This window comes from Lepidochelys kempii, chromosome 5 (genome assembly GCF_965140285.1).
Source record: "Lepidochelys kempii isolate rLepKem1 chromosome 5, rLepKem1.hap1, whole genome shotgun sequence".
In the NCBI taxonomy this organism is placed as follows: Eukaryota; Metazoa; Chordata; order Testudines; family Cheloniidae; genus Lepidochelys; species Lepidochelys kempii.
In genome coordinates, this window is record NC_136384.1 from 128775125 (window position 1) to 128800849 (window position 25725).

The 25725-nt window shown below is 43.7% G+C and overlaps 1 protein-coding gene across 3 annotated transcripts in view; it reads right to left on the reverse strand.

The window, feature by feature from the left end:
* DGKQ (diacylglycerol kinase theta) overlaps positions 1-21848 on the reverse strand; it is a 172718-nt gene extending 150870 nt beyond the window's left edge. The window contains exon 1 of one of the 3 annotated variants that reach the window (XM_073345802.2): positions 21572-21848. In XM_073345802.2, the coding sequence (XP_073201903.2) occupies positions 21572-21779 (208 nt within the window). In that variant the 5' untranslated portion in view covers positions 21780-21848. Of the gene's footprint in view, positions 1-20699; positions 20767-21571 lie in introns of those variants that run through there. The other 2 variants (XM_073345805.2, XM_073345804.2) reach the window with 2 other exon arrangements.
* Positions 21849-25725: the final 3877 nt, after the last annotated feature.

The window sequence follows — 25725 nt, forward strand, 5'->3', positions numbered from 1 at the left end:
AACAAAATCCTTCAAAAACAGACTTCAAAGAGAAACTGCAGAGCTACAATTCATTTGCAAATTTAACACCATTAATTTGGGCTTGAATAGGGACTGGGAATGGCTGGCTCACTACAAAAGCAGCTTTGCCTCTCCTGGAATTGACACCTCCTCATCAATTATTGGGAGTGGACCACATCCACCCTGATCAAATTGGCCCTGTCAACACTGGTTCTCCACTTGTAAGGTAACTCCCTTCTCTTCGTGTGCCATTATATAACGCTTGCATCTGTAATTTTCACTCCATGCATCTGAAGAAGTGGGTTTTTTACCCACAAAAGCTTATGCCCAAATAAATCTGTTAGTCTTCAAGGTTCCTTGTTGTTTTCATGTTCATATGACAATGCACCCTAGTGTTGGTGAGCAGGGGCCATGTTCCTGCCATATCCTCTCCCAAAGTCACATAACCCAACGAACCAAAGACAACTGCAAATGGAATAGACCAATAAAATACATTACACTCAAACTTGTGATCGCAAAACAGAAGATAATCTTGAATGTTATTTTTGATTCAATGACTGCCTAAAAGTGTTCTAGGTACCATCTAAACATAAAACAACCCCATCCACTGTCCCAAGGAACCTGCATTCTCAGTAAGCCAATTTATAGCGAACATTTATAGATGAAGGAACGGGGTTATTTATTGTATTTTAAGAAATTTAATCCAGATTTAAATCTCTTTTTGATGCTTGCCTCCACACTTAACCACTGCCTGTTTTGTTTTGTTTTTTGGTCTCCTTCATAAATCTAGCTTGCTGTGAAATGTAACACTACACTCACATATATTTTAATAGGTTTTAATCTAACCTTCACCTTTCCTATGTAATGTATTCTAATCCTTTACTGTTTACATTTAACCATTGCATATTCCTACTGTATACGTAAATTTTAAGCTTTAGCTTTGTTTTCACTTTAACCCTATTCAAATCATTTTAACCTTTAAAAGCCCATTTCCTATTACAACATGTTCATAAATCCACAAGCTTCCATATAAGGCAGCCCTCATTTATTCATCGTATGGCAATCTTCTGCCCACCCTCCTGGCAGGAATCAGCAATAAATGCAGTCCTGTTTGCTTCTGAACACCATCTGCTCTGGTCAAGCCCTTCCTTTTCCATCTGCACAAACCCCATCAACTACAGAGAACAGTTTACTGAAACAAAACGTGCTAATGGCCAGAGGGTAGGAGCAGGCTCCTGAAGCAAAGGAAATATGCCTTTTATAGGGTGAGCCCAGCAGTTGTGGGACAGAAGGAAGCTCCCGACGTACAGTGACTATAGGACACGTTGGGAAGGCAGGGAGAAGAGGCAGCGTTCCCTGAAGTCTGGGTCCAGGAGAGGGGCAAAGAGATAAAGCATGGAATACAACTTTAAGAGGAATAATGCATAAATGCTTAACATTTGCATCACTGCGATTGTTTTGGACGTATTCTGGACACGTGCTAAGGCCCCAGTCCCATCCTGTCATTTGTACGGGTGCAGCACCTGGATGACAATGCAGGACTGGAGCGTTTGCTTCAAAAAAGCAGATGTATGCAAGTGTCCATGCGCTTCAATTTTAGCGGCAGGAATTAATTTTTAAGTGCATCAACAAGGCCTTAAATCTGTTACAGTAGGTCATCAAATCTGAGAGCAAGTTAGCTAAAAAATACAGAACTTCACAAGAAGTCACAATCACTATATGAATCTGTTTCAACATATTCTGCTACAGCATAATGAAATTTAAGAAATTCACTTACAACATCACATAGTATAGTATATAGCATTAGCGTATACTAAAATATTATAAACTTTAAAAGCAAACATAAAATAATCTACAGATGAAGGGCCAGATGCTCAGATTGTATAAACCAGCATACCTCCATTAACTTCAGCGATTGGGTGGCCAACTTTCTAATCGCACAAAACTGAACACCCTAGCCCCTGCCTTCACCAAGACCCCGCCCCTGCCCCACCCCTTCTCCAAGGCCCCGCCCCTGCTCACTCCATCCCCTCTCTGTCCGTCACTCCCTCTCCCCCACCCTCACTCCCTTTCACCAGGCTGGGGCAGAGGGTTGGGGTGTGGGAGGGGGTGAGGGCTCCAGGGTGGGGCCAGAAATGAGGTGTTCAGGTGCAGGAGGGAACTCTGGGTTGGGGCCAAGGGTTTGGGGTGCCAGAGATGGTGCAGGCTCTGGAGTGGGGCCAGGGATGAGTGGCTTGGGGTGCAAGGGGGGGTGTAGGGAGGGAGTTAGGGTGCAGGAGGGAACTCAGGGCTGGGGCAGGGGGTTGTGATGCGGGCTCTGTGAAGAAGTTAGGGTGCAGAAGGGGGTTCCGACCTGGGGCAGGAGTTTGGGGTGCAGGCTCCTGCCAGGCAGAACTTACCTCAGGCAGCTCCCGGAAGTGGCTGGCATGTCTGGCTCATAGGTGCAGGGGCAGCCACAGGGGCTCCACACGTTGCCCGTACCCCCAGGCATTGCCCCAGCAGCTCCCATTGGCCACGGTTCCCAATGGGAGTGGAGACGGCACTTGGGGGAGGGGCAGCGTGTGGAGCCTCCGTGGCCACCCTACGTGTAGGAGCTGGACATGCCAGCCACTTGCGGGAGCCACAGGGAGCCTGCCTTAGTCCCACTGCATCGCTGACCGGACTTTTAACGGCCCAGTGAGCAGTGCTGACTGGAGCTGCCATGGTCCCTTTTTGACCGGGCATTCCAGTTGAAAACCGGTCACCTGACAACCCTGTTCAGGAAAGCTATAACAATCTACACCAGCTGAGAATCTGACACAGTGTTTCTATTTGGACTCAACACAATAAATCGTAAGAAGCACCATGTCACTGCAACTCTTCTATATTTGTATTTATCAACATGAAAAAAACATTGAAATACAGTATGCACCAGAAAACATTTCCAGTACTTCCTGCCAAGCTGACCTGATAAAAGATGACAGGAAATTCTAACAGTACATCCAAAGACAGAAATATTTCTTTTACTGAGACATAATTATGGCAACTCTTGTGTTTTGTGTATCACCAGCCCAAATAAACCATTAAGAATATAGGGCAAGCGAAAGGCATTTCAATTTGCACCATACTACTGCAGCTGTTCCTAAACCTACCGCCTTTATGAGAACTGATATTTTTTAAAGTAGAAACTAAATATTTCTTTAAAATGATACAGTGCCCTCCTGCTCCAGACAGCCAAGCTTCAGAATGTTGCAAACTCAGCAAACATCATTCAATAACAAACCCCCCGATGTAAATCAATGATACGATCCAAATTGAGTCCCACATGGGGCACCTCTGAGGAGATGGCTGATGTGGAGGGAAATGATGGGGACCTTGCCAGTGGAAAAGAAGGGATGCCTTTTAAATATATTAAATACGAAAACTCAAAAATGGGGTTCAAACCCATTTGTGACTCACACCAACCAGAAATGAACCTAAGCACAAAGTGATCTAAGAAGACTGGCAGCTTCTCTAGTTTGGTGGGTTTAATGTCCACTTTGATAATAGGAGAATGTGTGCCGATTGGGCCACAAGCAGCGAACCACTGTGCTATCAAACAATAGTCTGAAGCTGGCACATTTGCAATAACATTTGAAGACAAAACGCCCTGTGCACGCAGATGAGCCAGTAGAATTTATTTCAAAGGAAACTTTGAGTTTCAGATTTGCCAGCTTAAAATGAAAGCAGCTTTAACTATTTCTACAAAAGCACTTGAAGTTTTGCATGCGGTCTCCCTTCTTGTAGGAAAATCAGAGAAGCCGTACACAATTGCAGACAGTCTGATTCTGCCTGCCCCTGGAGCGCTTGCAGAAAAACCATGCTTGATTAAAAAAAAAGCTTCCGATTCTCTTAAGAAAGTACACTGATCAAATGACATTGTGTGTTGTTGAATTAAAGAAATGGCTGAGGATATTGTCTCTCAACTTGCAGAGAAACTTAAAATGGCAGAAACATTTGCCCTTCAGCTTGATGAGTCCGTGAATATGAGTGGAGATGCTCAGCTGATTGCTTACATTCGATACCCTGAAACCACTCATATCAACGAGCATGGACTATTTTGAAAAAGTATAAAGGCAAACTCAACCGGAGAAGACACTTTTAAACTAACTGACTTTTTTTTTCTGATCATTATATGAGTTTGAATTTATGCAAATTCCTCTGCACTGACGGAGACTGCTGCAATGACCGGGAGAGTAAGGCTAGGATCAGGAAAGAAAGTCCTGCCTTGCAGTGGGTGCACTGTAACATATACAGGGAGGCATTTGCTTCAAAAAAAGATGAGTTCTGAGCTGCATGAAGTTTTAAATGAGTCTGTCAAAACAGTCAACTTTCTCAAGTCCAGGTCACTCAATGCTCACCAGTTTCGCATTCTTTGTGAAGAGATGGGGTCAGAACATCAGCAACTGTTGCTTCACACAGAGGTTAGCTGGCTTTCAAGAGCAAAAGTACTAGACAGACTGTTTGTATCACGCACACAGGTTCACAAACATTTCTTTCTGATCATTCATCCCCTCTTCGCCTCTGTCTTTGACCATACTGTGTGGTTAGCTCACAGATATATTTAGCAAGCTGAATGATCTACATTTGTCCTGATGCAAGGCCATGACACTGACACTCAATCTCTATGACAAAGTGAATGCTTTTATTGAGAAAACTGAATTCGGGAAGTCCAAATGTGGAGACAAAGACTTGATCCGTTTTTCACTGCTTCGTGCGTATGTCACTGATGTCTGCATAGGAGAAATTGAGCAGACCAAAATTAAAGGAATAGTATCATAGAATCATAGAATATCAGGGTTGGAAAGGACCTCAGGAGGTCATCTAGTCCAACCCCCTGCTGAAAGCAGGACCAATCCCCAACTAAATCATCCCCTCCTATGAAAATACGTGTCCTTCAAGTCGAGGGCGGCATACCAGTCTCCTGGATCCAGTGAGCGATAATGGAGGTTAGCGAGACCATGCGAAACTTGAGTTAATAATAGAAGATTATTTACTTGACATCTGAGATCAAGTCATATTTCCCCAACATTCAACACAACTCGACTGGGTAAGAAACGCATTCATTTTGTCAGATGTTAGCAGCAGTAACCTCTCTGCCAGTCAGCAAGAACATCTTCTTGAGCTATCTTCAGATCGTAGTCTGCAAATGAAGTTTAATGCCTCTGCACCAGTGGTTCTCAACCTATTTACCACTGTGGGCCGTATCCAATACTACCTGTATGGCCCTGAGGATGTCACATGGGTCGCAGCTCTGTGCTGATTGGGCCGCAGCTCTGTGCTGATTGGGCCGCAGGGGGCCTGCAGGTTGAGAACCACTGCTTCACAGTAACCCAGTTCTGATGTTTAGTACAGAAAGAGCACACCAGCCTTGGGAGCCAGGCTTTGGAAGTTCTGTTACCTTTTGAGTCAACGTATCTTTGTGAAGTCTTGTCTTCTGCTACGACTGCCCTCAAGACAGACTAGGAACACACAGTGTGGAGAAAAACTTAGTTGTTGCTGTTGCTTCACCATTCACAAGTGAAAAAACAGGCTCTCAAGTATCACACTGAAATGTGAGTATGATGTTTATAGTCCAGTGGATTTATTTTATAATTATATGGTAAAAATGAGAAAGTCAGCAATTTTTCAGTACTAGTGTGCTCTGACACTTTTGTATTATGTCTGATTGTGTAAGCAAGTAGTTTTCAAGTGAGGTGAAACTTGGGGGTACACAAGACAAATCAGACTCCAGAAAGGGGTACAGTAGTCTGGAAAGGTTGAGAACCACTGGACTAGATGACCCTTGTGGTCCCTTCTAACTGTATGGTTCTATGTTTCTAAAACAAAAAGAGAAATTATAGCAATTAGCCTGGGTGCCAATTGAGGGGAATATCATCAACTTGTAGCTGCTGCAAAATACTTAGTTACCGAAGGGAAGGGGGATCTAAAAGGACAAACATCTGTAAATGGATTCAGTAACAGAGAAATCTAACAAAGTTCCTGAGCAAACAAACTTCCATGCTGTTGTGCAAGGTGACACCAACATACGATCGACAACAGATAATCTCGTTCTTTAATCAGTGGAAAGTATGATAGAGTAAAATGCATGCACCAGGAACAGTGAGACAGAGCAGCACAGTTCAATCAAAAGAAAGCACTGAAAAGGATGATTCTCACGTTTTTGCTAACAGTATTTGGCTTAGATTGTCTCCTTCCCCAACCCCATCCTAGCATGCTCCCTCTGTTCAGAGGTTTCATTGTTATGAGCAGATGATCTGGTACAAAACATTGAATGTGTTGTATGTTAATTTTACAGCTCAGTCGGTTTTACAACTTTATTTCTTGAGTTGTTCGTTTCTTTCTACTCTAGAATTTTCTCTTCCCGTGGGAATTGGCTCTGGAGCACCAAGGATAATGATAATTGGAACCTAACTGCTTTGATGAGAAAAGCTGGGGACCAGATCAGCTAGAAGTGGCAAAACAGGTGGATTTTCTTAAAACATGAGACGGCCAACAGATTGCCTTATATGGGCTGGAGCTTTCAGGCTAATGGATATGGGGATATTTATGGATAACTTCACAAAGTAATGTTTTCTTTCCACTGGGTGCATGGGGGATTAACTTTTACATTTGTCATATAGCTCTGATCTCTTTATATTGTACTAGCCTTGCCAGCGCGCAGTTACATTCAGCTATTTTCCACAAAGAAGGAAAAAAGCAAATGCTCTGGATAAAACAAAAGACTCTAATTTCAGGCACCTCACAGGGCTCCCTTCAGCCTGACAATGGGGACTAGCCTCAAGGTGTCTCTACCTAAACTGCGTTTTAGCAACTATTTGGGCTGTCCCAAGGAGTGTTCTCTTCCCACCCATAGTATTCCCTCCACTGCCCCTTGACTTTGGTCTCTTGGGATTTTATAATCCTTAGGAGTCTGATAGGCCTTCGGTGCTGTCAATTTTCCATCTTAGGGAAGTACCACCACATTTGATTTCAGGCTTTTGCCACAAGTCTGCAACTGTCCCTTTAAAAATGTTCCTACAAGGTCAGCCGCCATCTTTTTAGAAGGGTTTTCAGGTGAGTGCCAGCAACTTCTGCGGAAATTAGCCTTCATCAAATAAAAGCAAAAAACAATCTAAGTTACTGTGAATACGTAATAGGAACAGAACAGAACCTCATGCAGTGTTGTCTTCCTAAGTCCACAGATAGCTTCAGTGCCTCTGCTTCTGCTCAGAGCTTTCCCAAGCTACAACAGAGAGAAAAATGACCCATCTTATCACTTTTTTACAGTTGCTGTTCAGAACCCTGAGGACAGCACGGAAACTTACCCAACTGCGCTAAGTTACATTTTTCTGCTGCTGGGGTAAGCTCAGAGCAGCACAAAAGGCTGTCACTGATGCTATTCATTGGTGAGAATAATCCAAGAGAGGGGGGCTGGGGAAGGGTGTGTGCAGGGGAAACATTCCCCTTCCAGTTGCCAGAAAGCAGAGCCGCAGTTGAGTACTGGAGATGCACAGCTCTATCGCTGCAGCCAGATACCTGAGGGATGTCAAAGTAATGGAGATGCCACCATCCCAACTCCTAGCAACCAGGGAGCTCTTGAGCAGGTTTGGGAAGCAGAAAAAGTGCTCCTTCTCCCCTCCAATAGCAAGAAGGAGGTTGAGGAAATAGTTTTGGGTTTACCCAGATACACAAAAAGCACATTTGTAAAATACTCATGTTCTACAAACCCCTTTCCCTCTTGGCGTTCTCCTGTCCTGCTACCTAACGCACCAATGTGGAGCTTCACGTTTAAAATGGAAGGCCATACAAGCACAACCATGGTCTTTCCAAAATCCACCTACTGCCTCTTGGAAGGTCAGACTCACAATATTGCAAACTTCTCAACAGTGTATGCACCAGAAAGCAATACATTTAAGGGGGTGGTCGTACATCTACACAAAGTTGTCAGTGAGAAGGCATTATTGTTTCCCTTTCAGACACTTTTGCTAGAAAAAATACAGCAGGAAATCAAATGATATTGAACTGACAGTCAAGCAAGTGCAATAACGTACTTGAACAGTGATTCATAAAAGCAGAATTCAGTTATAGTAAGCTGGCTTGACTTGTTAAAGCCTCAAAAAGGCCACAGGGCATGCTGAGAATCACCATTTCCATTATGATTTAGGATTTACTCATTTCAAGGTATCAAAAATAAATTTCTCTTGCTTTGATGTTTTCCATGATGCAACACCACCAGGACAGACAAATGGATGAGTCTTCATCTGTCAGTCAGCCCAGTTGTATCCAATCCAGATCAGGTTTTTCATGTCTCGCTCCTCCTCACAACTTGCAGGCAAGATTCCCAGTTAAGAACCTCCAGAGCTAGAGAGAATATATGGCTAATCTACACTAGGTTTGCTAGCTAGGTCCATACTAAGCCTGCATATTACAGGAAACAATTAGTCAGGTATGAGCATTCCTTTTGCCATGGTATAACTGACACCAGTTTGGACAAATAGGCCTCTCCTTTTTACTTCCAAAAATTGGAGGGCAACACAGTGTATCCCAGGTACTTTGTAGTCCTCAAAAGCTGAGGAGATCAGAGGCTGATTCTAGATTTAAAATGACTGAATTGGTTTGACAGATAACAAAATTTAACAATGGTGTCTTCATTCATTTCTTGTGGCCATAGATCTGTGAGACTGTTAGTATCCATTGATTTGTAGGACACTTGTCTTCCCATTCTCCTATGTTTTAAGCCTATCAGAGTTTCATTAGATTTTCTTCTGGACAGCTGCATTTTTAGCTCATTGCATTTGCTCTTCAATTTGCCCTTGGCCCTGTGGTTGTGGGTTGCAGTAGTCACATTAGGTGTCTGCCTAATTCTCTACCTGGATGATGATGGGCTAGGCTGGACTCAGGTGTTCCAGGACCCTGATGATGCTCAATGATTTTGGCATGGTGGTAAATTGTGAAAAGAGATGCATCTTCCTTCAGATATTGTTCTGCGAGTGGTTGTAAACATGCCAGGTAAGCCATTCTCTGCCCCTGCCCCCAGCAATCCTCAAGCTAGGGGCTGTGATTAATCTCTGCTGGTCCAGGGCTCAGAATCCATCCAGTTATGTAGAACCTTGCTGGAAGGCCTGGCATTGTGCCAGGACTCTGTCCCATGGGCTGGGTTCTCAACCATTCCGATCTCTGTTACCTTCCCCCTGTGTTGGGATCTCTCTCTCTCTCCTTTTTACTTCAGACTCGTTGGATATTTCTGTTGTACATGGGTGGATATGTCAGAGCTCCTTCTCACCAGCTCTTTCACTTTGCTTCCCTACGAGCCTCAGACGGCTAGTGAACTTTTCCACTAGAAAAGGGCCATATGTCCCAGTACAGACCCATCGGGGACACCACTGTTTATCTCTCTCCATTCTGAGAATTGACCATTTATTCCTACCCTTTGTTTCCTATCTTTTAACCAGTTACCAATCCATGAGAGGCCCTTCCCTCTTATCCCACGGCTGCTTACTTTGCTTAAGAGCCTTTGGTGAAGGACCTTGTCAAAGTCTTTCTGAACATCTAAGTACACTGGATTAATAAGACTTAAGCACACACTTGAATGGGATGTTCCATAATTACAGTTAAGTCAATGAGACTATTCACAGTGCATGAAGTTAAGGATATATATAAAATCCTATTTTTCAAGTAAAGAACATATTTGCTCCTATCAACAACAAAAAAAAACAGCTTTTAATGAAAAATACAGGAAAGCTTCAATTTTGTTTCCATCAAAGCTCAAGGCATTTGCTAATACAGGAGCGATTTTGGAGTAAAAAGGAGAGAGAGAGAGAGAGAGAGAGAGAGAGAGAGAGAGAGAGAGAGAGAGAAAGAAACAGAATGACAGAGGACAAAGGCAGCAAGGACACCAAGATATATTTTTCTTAAATGTATTGAAGGGTATTTTTAACCTTATGCTCCTGCCTAGTTTTGCAAAAGGAGCAGGATTTCACTGGGGAGGTTTTATAGGATCAGCTACCCTGGGGAACTTGAGGCACTGGCTAACTCCTTTTCATCACCATTCACAAGAGAGACTACAGTTATATAAATTAATGGCACAGAAACCAGAGCAGGAATTATTTCATTAGTTTTTATGCCCATGGGAAACCTCTCTTCACAAATCCTTACAAACATAAGGGGATGAGTGCTACATTTTAGCTGGAGTTTTATTTCTGAATCTCTTAAACTATCACTTCAGTTAAATAGAGCTAATACATTAGGACCTAAAACCTAATATAATGTCCCCCACCTTACCCCACCACCATGACAAAAACACTAAGCAATCCACTTGTTCTTGGCTTACCTGCATTTCTCTGCATCCCTAGCTCTTTATTTTGGTACCTCTCTCAGCCTGTCCCTGTCCATCTGCATTTAACCGCACAGTAGGGTTCATGCAACTACCCACTGTTGTGGTAAATTCTGAATGCCTCACACAATCTACAATAAGCAAGCACTTCAGGCATGCATTAAATGAAGATGTGGTGGCCTTAAGTCAAAGTTCTCAATTTTTGTGGTTTTAAACGTTAAACAAAGTTATTTTTATACAGCAAGTGATGTGTTTAACATTAACTAATACCACACAAGTGTTATTTAGAATGGAACAAACAAGATGACTAACATCAGCATAAAGGGCATTTATAATGCTGAACATAAATACAAATGGATCACTCTCAGACCACGTTCCAACAGAAAGGAATTCTCTCACTCTAGTCAGGGGGAGAGGGGGAGAACTAGAAGCAAAACAAAAAGGAGATTATGATCTAGTGAGCGGTGCTGTAACTTGGTGGGATTATTTTCATAACTGCAGTGTTAACAGAGAGTGATATAATTTACAAAGAAGAGAGAAGGGGGTAGCACTTCATTGAAAGCCATTTGCAGTCCATTACAATTCAGCTAAAAATGTGTAGTAGTACCCAAAGGTGTTTCCACACACAGCCCCACCCTCAACAAACATACAATCTAAAAAGACAAGAGACAAAAGATGGGGCAAAGGGAGACAATATAAAAACAAAGTGATCAAGGAGATGGTAACATACATTATTTAGTAGCTTGTTGTTTTGGGGTTTCTATATATAGTTTTGTATAGAATACTTCCATCTACAGAACTGAGGTTATTCAGGAAGTACAGGTCAATTGATAAGTAGATAACTCAGTGATATCGTTTCCTGTAGGAGTTGTGAAAGAAGTGGGTTTGCAGGAGGGAGAGCAGTGTCTTTGCGAACCAGCTCAGGAAGGCCATGTCATGAGTAGAGGACAGCATGAAAGACCATAGTGTGATGAAGGAGGCAAAACTGAGACTGACACAAGGTCACAGCAGTGAGGGACAGAGTTATGTAAGGCTCAGCATAGTCATACAGGGAAAATTCAAGGTAAGGGGTGAGAAAGGAAGAAGCTGCCTTAAAATGGAATGACTCCAGAGATAATTTCAGAAGAGGATCTGGATTTTTGAGTGCCTGGATAGAGCCCTGCAAATCCATGGATGCCCGCTTTATATCCATGAGCCCTTTCTGCAGATCAGATGCGGATACAAATTTGACTTTGCGTGTGGAGATGGCTGGAGCAATAAATGAAAACAGTATGGATGGCTGATCATTTTGAGATGGAATAACCAAAAAGAGCAAGAGAAGAAAAAAGGATGAACATGGGGTAATGTTGTCCAAAAACTGACCAGTGGGAAAACAAGATAACAGTCTATGTCTAAGGATAAGAAATTAAGCACAAAAGTAGAAACCTCCATAGGCATATCTGCTACATACTACCAGGACTAGAGAAGAACATTAACAAAAAGGCCCTGAATCAACTGTTGAGAACTCTAAATAACAAGATACTCTACTCAGATGGCATTTGCTGCTGGGTAACTGATACAACCAACATGCAAAAAAGATTCCTATTTTCTGTAATAGTTGTCAATAGGGAATTGTCACTGAACAGATGCGTTTCTTGTGGGGTTCCACAGGGATCTGTATTATACCCAATGCTATTCAACAGCTTCATCTATGATCTGGAAGTAAATATAAATCACTGCTTACAAAATTTGAAAACAAAAAAAAAAAATCACACAAAAATTGGCCAAGTAGTAAATAATGAGGAGGATAGGCAATCAAACAGAACAATTTGGATCAGTTGGTATCCTAAGCCCATTCAAACAAAACATGTTTTAATACAACCAGATGTCAGGTCAAACGTCTACGAACAAGGAATGCAGGTGATATCTACAGAATGGGGGACTGCCCTCTGCAAAGCAGCAACTCCTATGTCCCACTTTATTATACATACCCAATAGCTTCATATTTACGGTTCCTATCTTTACATCCAATGCGTGGAATTTTGGGTCCAGCAGGTTTGAATGGCTTCCATCTTAGAGGTGTAAGCATTCCCTGTGTATGGTTTTAGTTGCTTAAATGGGTCTAGAAAATTCAAGCTGCCTGTGGGATGGAAACAGATGGCTTCAAAAACAAGACATGTCTCAGACTGTACTTTGGTTTTGCCCATTTGTAGCTTTTATTTTTAGTTGAAACATGCACCAGATATGTGCCAAAGCTTGCCAGCCACAGAGAGATTTTCTAGGGCTCTGTAATTGTGAATGTTAAACCTTCCTTTCTGGAGCTATCTCAGCACATTTGCTTTTCTCACGACTAAGCTATGCCCCCACGTGGGAAATTTCAAGTGCTTGTCCCCAGGAGGAAATTAGCTAGGGATCTGAAGTCTGATTAGGCTGTTCAACAAGACATCTTTGCTTACTTCCTTTCTCCTAGCACCACATCTGCACGTCTGAGGAAACAAACGCCCTGTTAGTCTAGCTCCCAGCTCTAAACTAAACCACACACCCTTCCTGAGTAGGTTCCAGTTACACACAGAAGTTGAGAAGTAGTCAGACTTCAACCAAAAGATGCATGGAATGTGCGTCTCTGGGTTGCTATAGAGATGCTGTGTAGACATCTCCAAATTCAAGTGTAGCAACAGAACACACACGACAGACATATCAGATCAGAACCACAAAAGGTTCTCAAGGAAAAGCCTTTTTACAGCTGTGTTACCTAGCTTTGTTTATGTTATAAATTTCTACTTTCAGTCCAAAGTTTACATCCTATTTTGGAAGGATCCCATGTTTTCAGACATCATAAAGGCAGATCAAAAGACAAACAAGCACTACGGGAGTTGTGCTTCTATGAAGTTTTCTTAGAGTCATTTTGGGTGATCTGCTTAGAATACAAAGCCTGAATACATGAAATATAGATTAATTTCTACAGTATCATTGCACTTGCAGTAGCTGCTGTCCAAATAAAATGAATGCAGTATTTGTCCAAAAAAACACACAGATTTTAACCATGACACCTACGTTCATACACTGTAAGCTACCACTAAAAAGTTTAGTGAAATACTTGTGCACCCAAAAATACAACCATGAAATTACATTTGATTTTTAAGCCAATGTCTTTTTCCTCCTCTAAAGCTCATTTATCATATTCTTTAACCTAAAAAAAGTGTTTATTTTCAAATTTGGTTAAAATAAACCAAATTGAACTCAAGTTAGTATTACAGTGATTTGCAGCAATGGACGTATCTGAGATCCACACAAACCTATAGCTCCTCTACCTCTAAATGTTGATTATTTTCAAGCCAATAAAAGAGGTTTGGTGCTATTATGAAGACAAGGCACTGCAGAGGAAAATATTTGGGGTCGGAAGAAATCTTCAAAAACTCTTAACTATAAAATATAAACAGTAAATATTTAATTGGTTGTACTTTGCATTGCTGGTAAGAAATACATATACTGCAATTCTGACCCCGTTCATTACATATGCAAGACTTTACATATTAAGAAAGGTTTCAGAGTAGCCGCCGTGTTAGTCTGTATTCGCAAAAAGAAAAGGAGTACTTGTGGCACCTTAGAGACTAACAAATTCATTTGAGCATAAGCTTTCGTGAGCTACAGATCACTTCATCGGATGCATTCAGTGGAAAATATTTATATACATAGAGAACATGAAACAATGGGTGTTACTATACACACTGTAACCAGAGTGATTACTTAAGGTAAGCTATTACCGGGGGGGGGGGGGCAGGAGGGCAGCCTTTTGCAGTGATAATCAAGGTGGGCCATTTCCAGCAGTTCACAAGAACGTCTGAGGAACGGTGGGGGATAAACATGGGGAAATAGTTTTACTTTGTGTGATGGTACTCTTCTGGCTCTGTCAACCGCATTTGCTCCAACCCCTCAGACAGAGACAAACACCTACAAGATCTCTATCAAGCATTCTTACAACTACAGTACCCACCTGCTGAAGTGAAGAAACAGATTGACAGAGCTCGAAGAGTACCCAGAAGTCACCTACTACAGGACAGGCCCAACAAAGAAAATAACAGCACGCCACTAGCCATCACCTTCAGCCCCCAACTAAAACCTCTCCAATGCATCATCAAGGATCTACAACCTATCCTGAAGGACGACCCATCACTCTCACAGATCTTGGGAGACAGGCCAGTCCTTGCTTACAGACAGCCCCCCAACATGAAGCAAATACTCACCAGCAACCACACAACAGAACCACTAACCCAGGAACCTATCCTTGCAACAAAGCCCGCTGCCAACTGTGTCCACATATCTATTCAGGGGACACCATCATAGGGCCTAATCACATCAACCACACTATCAGAGGCTCGTTCACCTGCACATCTACCAATGTAATATATGCCATCATGTGCCACCAATGCCCCTCTGCCATGTACATTGGTCAAACTGGATAGTCTCTACGTAAAAGAATAAATGGACACAAATCAGACGTCAAGAATTAGAACATTCAAAAATCAGTTGGAGAACACTTCAATCTCTCTGGTCACTCGATTACAGACCTAAAAGTGGCAATACTTCAACAAAAAAACTTCAGAAACAGACTCCAATGAGAGACTGCTGAATTGGAATTAATTTGCAAACTGGATACAATTAACTTAGGCTTGAATAGAGACTAGGAGTGGATGGGTCATTACACAAAGTAAAACTATTGCCCCATGTTTATCCCCCACCCCCCACTGTTTCTCAGACGTTCTTGTGAACTGCTGAAGATGGCCCACCTTGATTATCACGACAAAAGGTCGTTCCCCCCTCCTGCTCTCCTGCTGGTAATAGCTCACCTTAAGGGATCGCTCTGGTTACAGTGTGTATAGTAACACCCATTGTTTCATGTTCTCTATGTATATAAATCTCCCCACTGTATTTTCCACTGAATGCATCCGATGAAGTGAGCTATAGCTCACGAAAGCTTATACTCAAATAAATTTGTTAGTCTCTAAGGTGCCACAAGTACTCCTTTTCATATTAAGAAAGATTCTTGATTTTTTTTGAAGGGACTGTCAAGGTTCCTTCCCCACTCTGAACTCTAGGGTACAGATGTGGAGACCTGCATGAAAAACCCTTAAGCTTATTTTTACCAGCTTAAGTTAAAACTTCCCCTTACCTTTTGCCCTTGGCCTTTATTGCTGCCACCACCAAGCGTCTAACTAATATATAACAGGGAAAGAGCCCGCTTGGAAACGTCTTTCCCCCCAAAATCCTCCCAAACCCTCTTTCCTGGGGAAGGCTTGATAAACATCCTCCCCAGTTTGCATCGGTGAAAACAGACCCAAACCCTTGGATCTTAAGAACAATGAAAAAGCAATCAGGTTCTTAAAAGAAAAATTTTAATTGAAGAAAAAGTAAAAGAATCACCTCTGTAAAATCAGGATGGTAAATATCTTACAGGGTAATCAGATTCAAAACACAGAGAATCCCTCTAGGCAAAGCCTTAAGTTACAAAAAGACACAAAAACAGGAATATACATTCCATTCAGCACAGCTTATTTTATCAGCCATTTAAACAAAACAGAATCTAATGCATACCTAGCTAGATTACTTACTAAGTTCTAAGACTCCATTCCTTTTCTGTTCCCGGCAAAAGCATCACACAAACAGCTTTGAAAGTATCTTGTCTCCTCATTGGTCATTTTGGTCAGGTGCCAGCAAGGTTATCCTAGCTTCTTAACCCTTTACAGGTGAAAGGGTTTTTCCTCTGGCCAGGAGGGATTTAAAGGTGTTTACCCTTCCCTTTATATTTATGACAGGGACAAAATGAAAAAACAGTAGACGTCTTAAACTATGTCTCCCTCCACACCTCTGACAAGTCAGTCAAAGGAGTTTGTCATAAACATTAATGACTGTTCAGGCTTTGTAGAGTGTGGACCAATAAGTCCTGTACGTAAGGGTCTGAATATTATTTGTCTGCTTGGACAAGATAAAAACAACCACAGAGACAACCTCCCTTAGCTGCAAAAGTTACAAATTCAGTGAGAAACCCAGTGGACAATGTATGTGTAGCATGTGATTTTCAAAGAGTTATACTTCTGTCAGATAATTAAATTTCAACCCCTAGCCCTTTAGACTATAAAGATGCTCCAAATACAAAAGGTAGAAGAACTGCATTTGGATTTATAAAAGGAAAAGTGTATTCTTTTTAAATACTCAAACACACCACCACTAATTTTGCTCAAACTTAAAAAATAATAAATAAAAAGTACTTTTGAACAGAAACCAAGTATATAGAACTTCATCACAGAGGGTAAAAGTTTCAGAAAACTGTGAGCAGCTGAAAATGGGGAGTTAGAATAGAAACCACTACACAATCTTACGCACTGTAAACTCATTAAAGTTAGGAAACAGCTTCTGATTTTTAGGAATACACTAAATTCATCTAACCACAAATTCATCCAACGATGGCTTTTTATACATACACTCACTATCAGGCCGATTGTCCTGAAGTTTGCAATTTTATCCTTACTGGGTTTGTTTGGGTTGAGTTGATCAAAAGCGGAGTTGATCAAGTTCCTTCTCCGTACATTAACAAAAACAATGTATTAAGTAGAGGATTACTGAGCACGAGTCAGCTAAAAACATTCAAGAAATTTCACCAGTAATCACTGAACACTTTGACAATTTTTTGCATTATATGACTAGCTAGAAAGCTGCAAGTATATTAATCAAATACCAGTAAAATGCATCTAATAATATATCTGAATTATTTTTCTTATGATTTGCTCAGTAATAAATTATTTGGAAAAAATCTAATCAAAAACTGATAAAGTTATTGTTAAATACAGTGGCGTTTGAACAACAAACTACTATTTTATTCTTTTAAACTGAAGGCATGTGGGATATGACAGCATACTTTTTCCCCCCTTGGCTAGCAGAGGCTAAGTCTTCAGACTGATGTGTGTCAAGTGCAACGTTGAAATTCTGCTGGACTTTCTTTTAAGCAAAAGATTAAATAATACACACCTCTTAAGGGCACAACCGATATGCCATTGGTCAATTAGGACCGGGAAACCATACAGGAAGATTTGGATGACCTTGTAAACTGGAGTAATAGTAATAGGGTGAAATTTAATAGTGAGAAGTGTAAGATTATGCATTTAGGGATTAATATCAAGAATTTTAGTTATAAGCTGGGGACGCCTCAATTAGAAGTAATGGAGGAGGAGAAGGACCTTGGAGTATTGGTTGATCATAGGATGACTATGAGCCGCCAATGTGATATAGCCGTGAAAAAATCTAATGCGGTCTTGGGATGCATCAGGCGAGGCATTTCCAGTAGAGATAAGGAGGTGTTAGTACCGTTATACAAGGCACTGGTGAGACCTCACCTGGAATACTGTGTGCAGTTCTGGTCTCCCATGTTTAAGAAGGATGAATTCAAACTGGAACAGGTACAGAGAAGGGCTACTAAGATGATCCGAGGAAAGGAAAACCTGTCTTATGAAAGGAGACTCAAGGAGCTTGGCTTGTTTAGCCTAGCTAAAAGAAGGTTGAGGGGAGATATGATTGCTCTCTATAAATATATCAGAGAGATAAATACCGGAGAGGGAGAGGAATTATTTAAGCTCAGTACCAATGTGGACACAAGAACAAATGGATATAAACTGGTCATTGGGAAGTTTAGACTTGAAATTAGACAAAGGTTTCTAACCATCAAAGGAGTGAAGTTTTGGAATAGCCCTCCAAGGGAAGCAGTGGGGGCAAAAGACCTATCTGGCTTTAAGATTAAACTGGATAAGTTTATGGAGGAGATGGTATGATGGGATAACATGATTTTGGTAATTAATTGATCTTTAAATATTCATGGTAAATAGGCCCAAAGGCCTGTGATGAGATGTTAGATGGGGTGGGATCTGAGTTACTACAGAAAATTCTTTCCTGGATATCTGGCTGGTGAATCTTGCCCATATGCTCAGGGTTTAGCTGATCGCCATATTTGGGATCGGGAAGGAATTTTCCTCCAGGGCAGATTGGAAGAGGCCCTGGAGGTTTTTCGCCTTCCTCTGTAGCATGGGGCACAGGTCACTTGCTGGAGGATTCTCTGCTCCTTGAAGTCTTTAAACCACGATTTGAGGACTTCAATAGCTCAGACATAGGTGAGAGGTTTATCGCAGGAGTGGGTGGGTGAGATTCTGTGGCCTGCGTTGTGCAGGAGGTCGAACTAGATGATCATAATGGTCCCGTCTGACCTTAGTATCTATGAATTACACAATGGTATTGATAAATACTATTCAGGATTTCTAACCTGCCAGACTTCACAGATGACCGTAATACCAGATTATTAGTGCAGTTTTCAAATTAAGGTATAGTACATTAAGTATACTGCCGCACATGTGTATCAAATCTTTGAGCAGTAGTTCACATCCAAGCCCCCACAACAGGTTATTTCTCTCTTTTTTTTTTTTTCCTATATTTTTCAGTGCAGAATGAAATCAACAATATGGACTAAAGCCTTCCTGTTCTTCTCACACATTGACACATCAAAGCGGTCTGAAACTCAGAAGTGCAAAACAGGCAGCTGAACATTTTCATAATTCCAAGAGAAAGACTGATTTAAAATTATTATCTAGCAAAACCTTCCAGTACAAGACAGTATAAATAAATCAAGTTCTAGAAAAGTTAAAGTTTTCTCCTTGGTTGTAAATATTAAGTAATAAACTTGCTTTCTTATAATTCTATTTTCCTGACAAAATACAACCTTTTATGGACTGCAGTGTTATTTCTAACTCAAAGTATGTTTTTTAAATAAAAGTTTGAATCATATGGAAGTGCACAACTTTAAGACAACAATTTCCATTCTCACAAGACTGTCCCTCACCAGGTAAAAGAACACAGAGGCTTCTGCTGAATTCTACTTGATCCTTCTTTCACCCCAGAGCGCCCAGTAAACCATACTAGCTGTCATAAATACTAAGGCTGCACAATTGTTATCCAAGGCCTGCTTTATTTTGTAAGAAACTACATTTTTGTTTATAGTTTCACAGCCCTCGATATCTCAAAAATGAAGCCCAGAGCCCCCCTGATTTGCCATCTCTCAAATGCAGAGATTCAGCTCACAAGGCTATGAGACTACAGGTCAGTTACTTCTCCCACACAAACACAATATAACAACCCAAAGCCACAATTCTAAGTTTTCTTTACCTTAATGCAGTGGGAAGGAGGGGTTGTCTAAAAGCCCTCTTAGCTATTGTAATATTGGTCTGTAAAATCAGCTACTAGCTTTGGGGAATGAGAGGAGAAAAAGATAGAAGATAAAACTGCAAGGCTGCCACAAACAAACAGAAGATATTTTTTGAAAGAGGATGGAACAGAGAAGAGCATCCCAAACTTTTTTTTTTAAATGATGCAAGTCTTTGTCGTATATTGCACTAAAACAAGCTGGGTTTTATGTCCTTTTCTGCCATCTGTCTATGAAGAACTCTCTTATCGATGTTGGTCATGGACAGCTTCCCAAGGAACCCAATAGGTGTTCCTCTCTAGTTTTAGGATTTTTTTAAGCCACACAAGTTCTAGGTACATTTATCTGAACATTAGGTGCAGCTGTAAGGTTCCTAGAAAGTTGCCCACACAGTGCCACATTTGGGAACCTTTTCTGTAGAGCCACACATCCATGCTTAGCAAAAGGCAAATGCTGAACAATACCCCCCAAATTACAAGATTGCTCAACTATACCAGATTTCGGAGTACATCATTCATTGTGGACAGGAAGTGACCTTTTTCCCATAGCAATAGGACACACTCATTGTTACTGAACATGGATATGAGCAAGGCTGAATCATGACAATGTTGCTATAGCATTTAACGGGGTAGAACTCACAATTTTTAAGGTCAGGATGATCATGTCATCTGACCACCTGCAGGGCACAGGCCAGAGAATTTCCCAGTGACCTTTCCTTCCCATCAAGCTTGTAACTTCTGGTTGAGCCTGGGCAGGCACTTTGGGAAAATCAATCCAGATGGGGCGCTCACACATTTTAAAGGCTAGACACCAGAACCTTACCAAGTTATAACTGACACAAGAAATCACCCAAACAGCAAGGATTTCAAATAACTTGCAGAGACGCCCAGCCCCAAATCAGGTGTATAAAGAGGCATACTCTTGCAAGAGATGCTGTGAGACGTGAATCAACACAGAGAAAGAGTGTGAGAAATGGAACAGACCCCAATTTGAAGTGGACAGGCTGAAGTCCTGGGAAGGGTGTGAGGGAGCAGCCCTCTGCCCCCATAAGACACTCACAGATGAGGACTCCAGACAAGTGGGCGAAAAGGCAGGCTCAACCAACAATGTGAGACACACACATATGACCTGGCTGGGGAGAACTCTTACCCTGGTGCTGGTAGCCCTCCAGCCCTAGTGAAGGTCAGTCGCCTCAGGCAGGGGTATGGTGGTGCCCTGGGGAGGGGTTTCTTACCCTGGCACTGGCAGCTCACTAGACCTAGGTGGCATATGCAGGGGTAATCCCAGGCAGGGAAGGGGTACAGGAGGTGCTCTGGGCACAGGGGCTGCGAGCCCCGGGCAAGGTGTGTAGGGGTACCCCCTGGCAGGGGGTGTCCCAGGGAAGGGTCTCTTACCCTCACACTGGTAGTCTGCCAGCCCTGGGCACAATGTTCAGGGGTAGCCCCGGCAAGGGGTGTTCTGGGCAGTAGCACTGCCAGCCCTGGGCAGGGTGGCTAGGGGTATCCCAGATAGGGGGTGTCCTGCGGAACATAAATAGGGGAACCCACCGGCAGGGGTGCCTAGGGGAAGGATGCACAGGGGGTAGGACCAGGGGAAGGTGGGTAGGGGGTGTCCTGGGCACGGTCCCTTACCCTCACACTGCTAGCCTGGAGCAGGGTGCATAGGGGTTAGCCCCGGCAGGGGGTGTCCCAGGGAAGGTAGATAGGGGAATCTGCAGGCTGGGGGTGTCCCAGGGCAGGGCACACGGGGGCTAGCTGGAGAAGGGGGGGAGCCCCGGGCAGTCCCTTACCCTCGTACTGGTAGCCCGCCAGCCCCGGGCAGGGTGTGTAGGGGTACCTGCCGGCAGGGGCTGTCCCAGGGAAGGCACAGGGGGATAGCCCCAGGCAGAGTGTGTAGGCGTAGCCCCGGCAGGGAGTACCCCAGGGAAGGTGGACAGGGGGAATCTGCGGGCTGGGGGTGTCCCGGGGCAGGGCGCACGGGGGGTAGCCCAGGGGAAGGGGGAGCCCCAGGCGGTCCCTTACCCTCGCACTGGTAGCCCGCCAGCCCCCAGATGAAGTCGGTGCAGCAGTGGCAGAAGGTGGGCTTCGTCAGGGTCACCCTGCGGAAGCCGTGCCCGGGCGCGCCGAACGGAGCCGGCGGCGGCTGCGAGCGGCTCCTGCCACCCAGCTGGGGGCTGGAGGCCGGGCTGCCCCCGCGGCTGCCGAGCAGGGCGCGGGCTCCGACCGCCATGGCCCCGCAGCCCGGGCCGGCCGGGTCCGCTCCCTCCTCCCGCGGGGCAGCGGGGCGGTCCCTGCGCCGCCGGGCCCCGGCCCCCGAGGCAGCTACGCGCCGCGCTTCCGCCCGGCTGGGGAGTGAGGGGGCGGCGCTTCGCACGCAGCGCCCAGCCGCAGAGCCGCTCGCCTCCCCCGGGCCCGGGCCGAGCCGCTCGCCTCCGCCCTGGGCCGGGCTGCCCCGCTCGCCTCCCTGCTCTGCGTCCCCAGTGGGCGCGGACAAGCCTGGGCGGACCAGCCGGAGCCGCAGCCCTGCAGGGAGAGAGCTGCTGCGGGAGCCCGTCTGTCTCTCTCCCCTCCTAGCCCGGGGGCTCTCCGGGCTTCGCCACCCGGGGACCCCCCGCCAGCCAGCCTTGGGCCATGTGGGCAACGTGGGGTCAGGCCCGGGGGGAGCTTGGTGCGCAAAGCAAAGGGGTTGGGGGGGGGCTGCCGCACCAAACTCCCCGCGGGCCTGACCCCACGTTGCCCACATGGCCCAAGGCTGGCTGGCGGGGGTCCCCGGGTGGCGAAGCCGGGAGAAGAGGTTTCCCTCATATTCGGGGTTCACAGTTTGGTTCAATGGCTCTCAGCCCCCCCCCCCCAGTCCAGCTCCCCTGCTCCCAGGATTTTGTCTCTTAATCATCTTTTGCCCCCACTCCCCAGCCGTTCCCTGGGCAGCAAGCCAGGCCTGCCCCAGCACAGGGGCTGGCCGCGTGCCAGGGCCTTGCACTGAACTAACCCCAAGGGCCGGGCAGCTGCAGGAAACCCGAGGGGTTCTGCTGGGTGGGCGCTGCAATCAGAAAGTGAGAAGTGGCAGTTGGGGTGGGCGGTGTTGTTCCTTTGATGCCCTTCAAAAGCTCTTGTGTTTGGCTGGAAGGAGGAGCGTGTGCCGGGTGTCACCACAAGCAAAGCTGTCTAGGGGGCATGGTTCATATGAAGATGCAAAGGGCAGCGGTAGGTGTAGGCCAGGGCTTACCGAGCCTTTCCTCCCCGGAGAGGATGGCTGAGAAAAGACCAACAGTGTTTCCATGGGGGTGGTTCTAACTACTAGAGCAGCTCCGACAACCAAACCGGGAGAAGATGCTGATGTGATTCCAAGGAGCGTAGAAAGGCCACACCGTCCTTCCTGAGCATCTCACGCTGTTTGGAACAGGTAGAGAGAGACCAGGTGGGCGAGGTCCTGTCGTGTAATGGGCCGACTTCGGGTGGTGAGAGAGACAAGCTTTCGAGCTTACTTCAGCTTTAGGAAGAAGAGCTCTGTGTGGCTCCAAGGCTTGTCTCTATCTCCAAGAGAAGTAGGTCCAATAAAAGATATTCCCTCCCCCAACTTGTCTCTCTATCCTGGACCCACACAGCTACAACACTGCATGAAACAGCTAGAGGGGAGGCAACCACCTCCCGCTCAGAGACTGCTGCTCTAGGTTGATAACCAACCACCCTTTTGATTTCCTCATTGGCTCCATTCATTTCTTTTCCCCTCCTCCTCGGGGAAAAAAGGAGCTGGCTAAGTAGTGTCCTGCAAACAGGCTGTGCTGGTTTAAAAGGGAGTGTTGCTCGCTGAAATAAATGTTAAGCCTTCTGCATTGTAATTCTTGGCAAGAGACACATTTTCAGAGGTTGCTAAAGAGAGCATCTATTTCCTTGGGGAGAGATTCTTGTCAGGTTTAAATTACCTAAATAAAGAGCGATTTGAAAATGAATATCGGGAAAATAAACTGTCTGATGGTGAGATCAGTTATGTGAAGGAATGATTTCCCATGAGAAAACGGTGGAAGCCCCAGCACCCAGGCAGTCTAAAAATAAAATAGACAATGTACTAGAAATTGTGAGTAAGAATCCTCTGTTGGCTAGGGGCACAGAAGAAATCCTCCGCTATACCAGCTCTTTCCTTGTTCAATTTCTGTTACCTTCATAGAGGTTAGGAGGTTCTTCAACCCGGAGCTGGCTGAAGATGTAATAATCACAGAGCCAACCAAATACAGATCCCACCCACTACGAAATACATGATGCACCAAGGAAAGAAAAGGAACCGCCATAACCTGGCTCGTTAAAAAGCCACCTAGTGGTGAAACTGTGGCATTAAGATTGATAAAGTCGGAAGAGTTGCAAGATTTATAGTTTGCTGAATCTGATGGCAGTGTAATCATTCCCTATCTGCCAACGTCCTTAACTGTAAAAGGAATCACTTGTAAATTGGCACATTTTCATATATTTGCATAAATTCAGACAAGCCACTAGCAGCATGTTCTGTCCAATTTTAAAGTTATACTGTAACCTTCTTAACTTGAAGATATAAGTGCATTGTTTGTAATTGCCAAAAGTGAGAATATGGCATATAATTACTTTTTCTGCTATTTGTAGAAAGTAATATACAAAGACCCCCCAAACAGGATCAAAAGCCTGCAGAGTGTTAAAAACTATACACATAGTGAGAGAAAATCCCTGACCTTTCACCTAATTTTAAAATAATTGTAAGTGATGTCTCTCTTGGGGAGAGGTAGGGGTTTACACTTTGGTGACATTTGAACCATACTGAATCAGATCAACAGTCCATCCGGTCCAGCATCCTGTATTTGACAGTGGCAAATACCAGCTGCTTTGAAAGAAGAAACCCTGAAGCGGACAATTATAGAATAACCTGGTCCCAGGAAAAGTTTGTGCCTAACTTCAAATAGTTACTTTGGGATATGCCCTACAGCATGAGATTTAATGTCCTTCCAAAATGTTATCAATTATAACTTTGGACATTTGTATTATCCATATAAACACTGAATCCATTTTTTAATCCTACTAAGCTCTTGGCCTTAACACAGTGATTCCCAAATTTTAACAACCTGTGAACCCCTTTCAATAAAATGTCAAGTCTCACGAACCCCCTCCGAAAAATTAATATTTCCAGGGATTTTCTCCTTTACCTGAGTATAAATTATAAAGGCAGTGATCCTGGAAATATAAAATTTGTTTTTATGACATGCTTATTGCACACTATTTATTATTATTTATCATTACAGTATTTTTATTATATTATGAAAACAGCAACACTCTTCCAAGATCTCACTTTCGTAGCTTGTATCACTTTGAATAAGCCTGTTATAAGACAAGGCTCCTATGTTTCATCAAGGAGTATCAGATGTGAAACAGCATGGAGATATTTAAGAAGCCAACACAAAGAGTTCCTCCTACACAAGCATTCAGGTCTTGAGCAGTCTGGGCAAACAACTCACATTACAACAAAGCTTAAACTTGTTCTTCATAATAATTTTAAAAACAATACTAGCTGCCTATTGAATTTTAAAAACAGCAACGAATATCCACCTCCCTTTCCATTTCTTATAAGGAGTCTTGAAGTTTAAATCTCCTCAGTGTGATAGATATGCTTGCTTTGATCTGCTTAGCTCTTGGAAGTCCAGGGGCTTCCTGCTGGCCCCGTGCTGTCCGGGATCCCTAGGGACAGCTCTCTCCGCCATTAGGGAATTTTTTCCTGAGAACCCCCTGTAACATTTTGTGAACCCCAGTTTGGGAACCACAGCCTTAACACTACCTTGCACCAATGAGTTCAAGTCTAATTGTGCATTGTATGGAAAGGTATTTTCTTTTCGGTTTTGAATTGGCGATCTTTCAGTTTCATTGAAAGTCACCTCATTCTGGTGTGATCAGAAATGGAGAATAGACACTTCTTCTCCATACCATTTTTTAATTTGTACACTTTGATCATATTCCCTCATATTTGTCTCCTTCTTCTGCTAAACTGGCCCAATTTTTAAAATCTCTCTTCAAATGCAAGTGTTTCCAGTTCCCTCTTCATTTTCATCATCTGCCACTGAAACTTCCTGTGTCTCATCCATCCTTATTGAGAAGAATGATCAGAACTGAACACAGTATCATTGTAGATGGGGGCTATACCCGTGATTTATATAATAGCATAA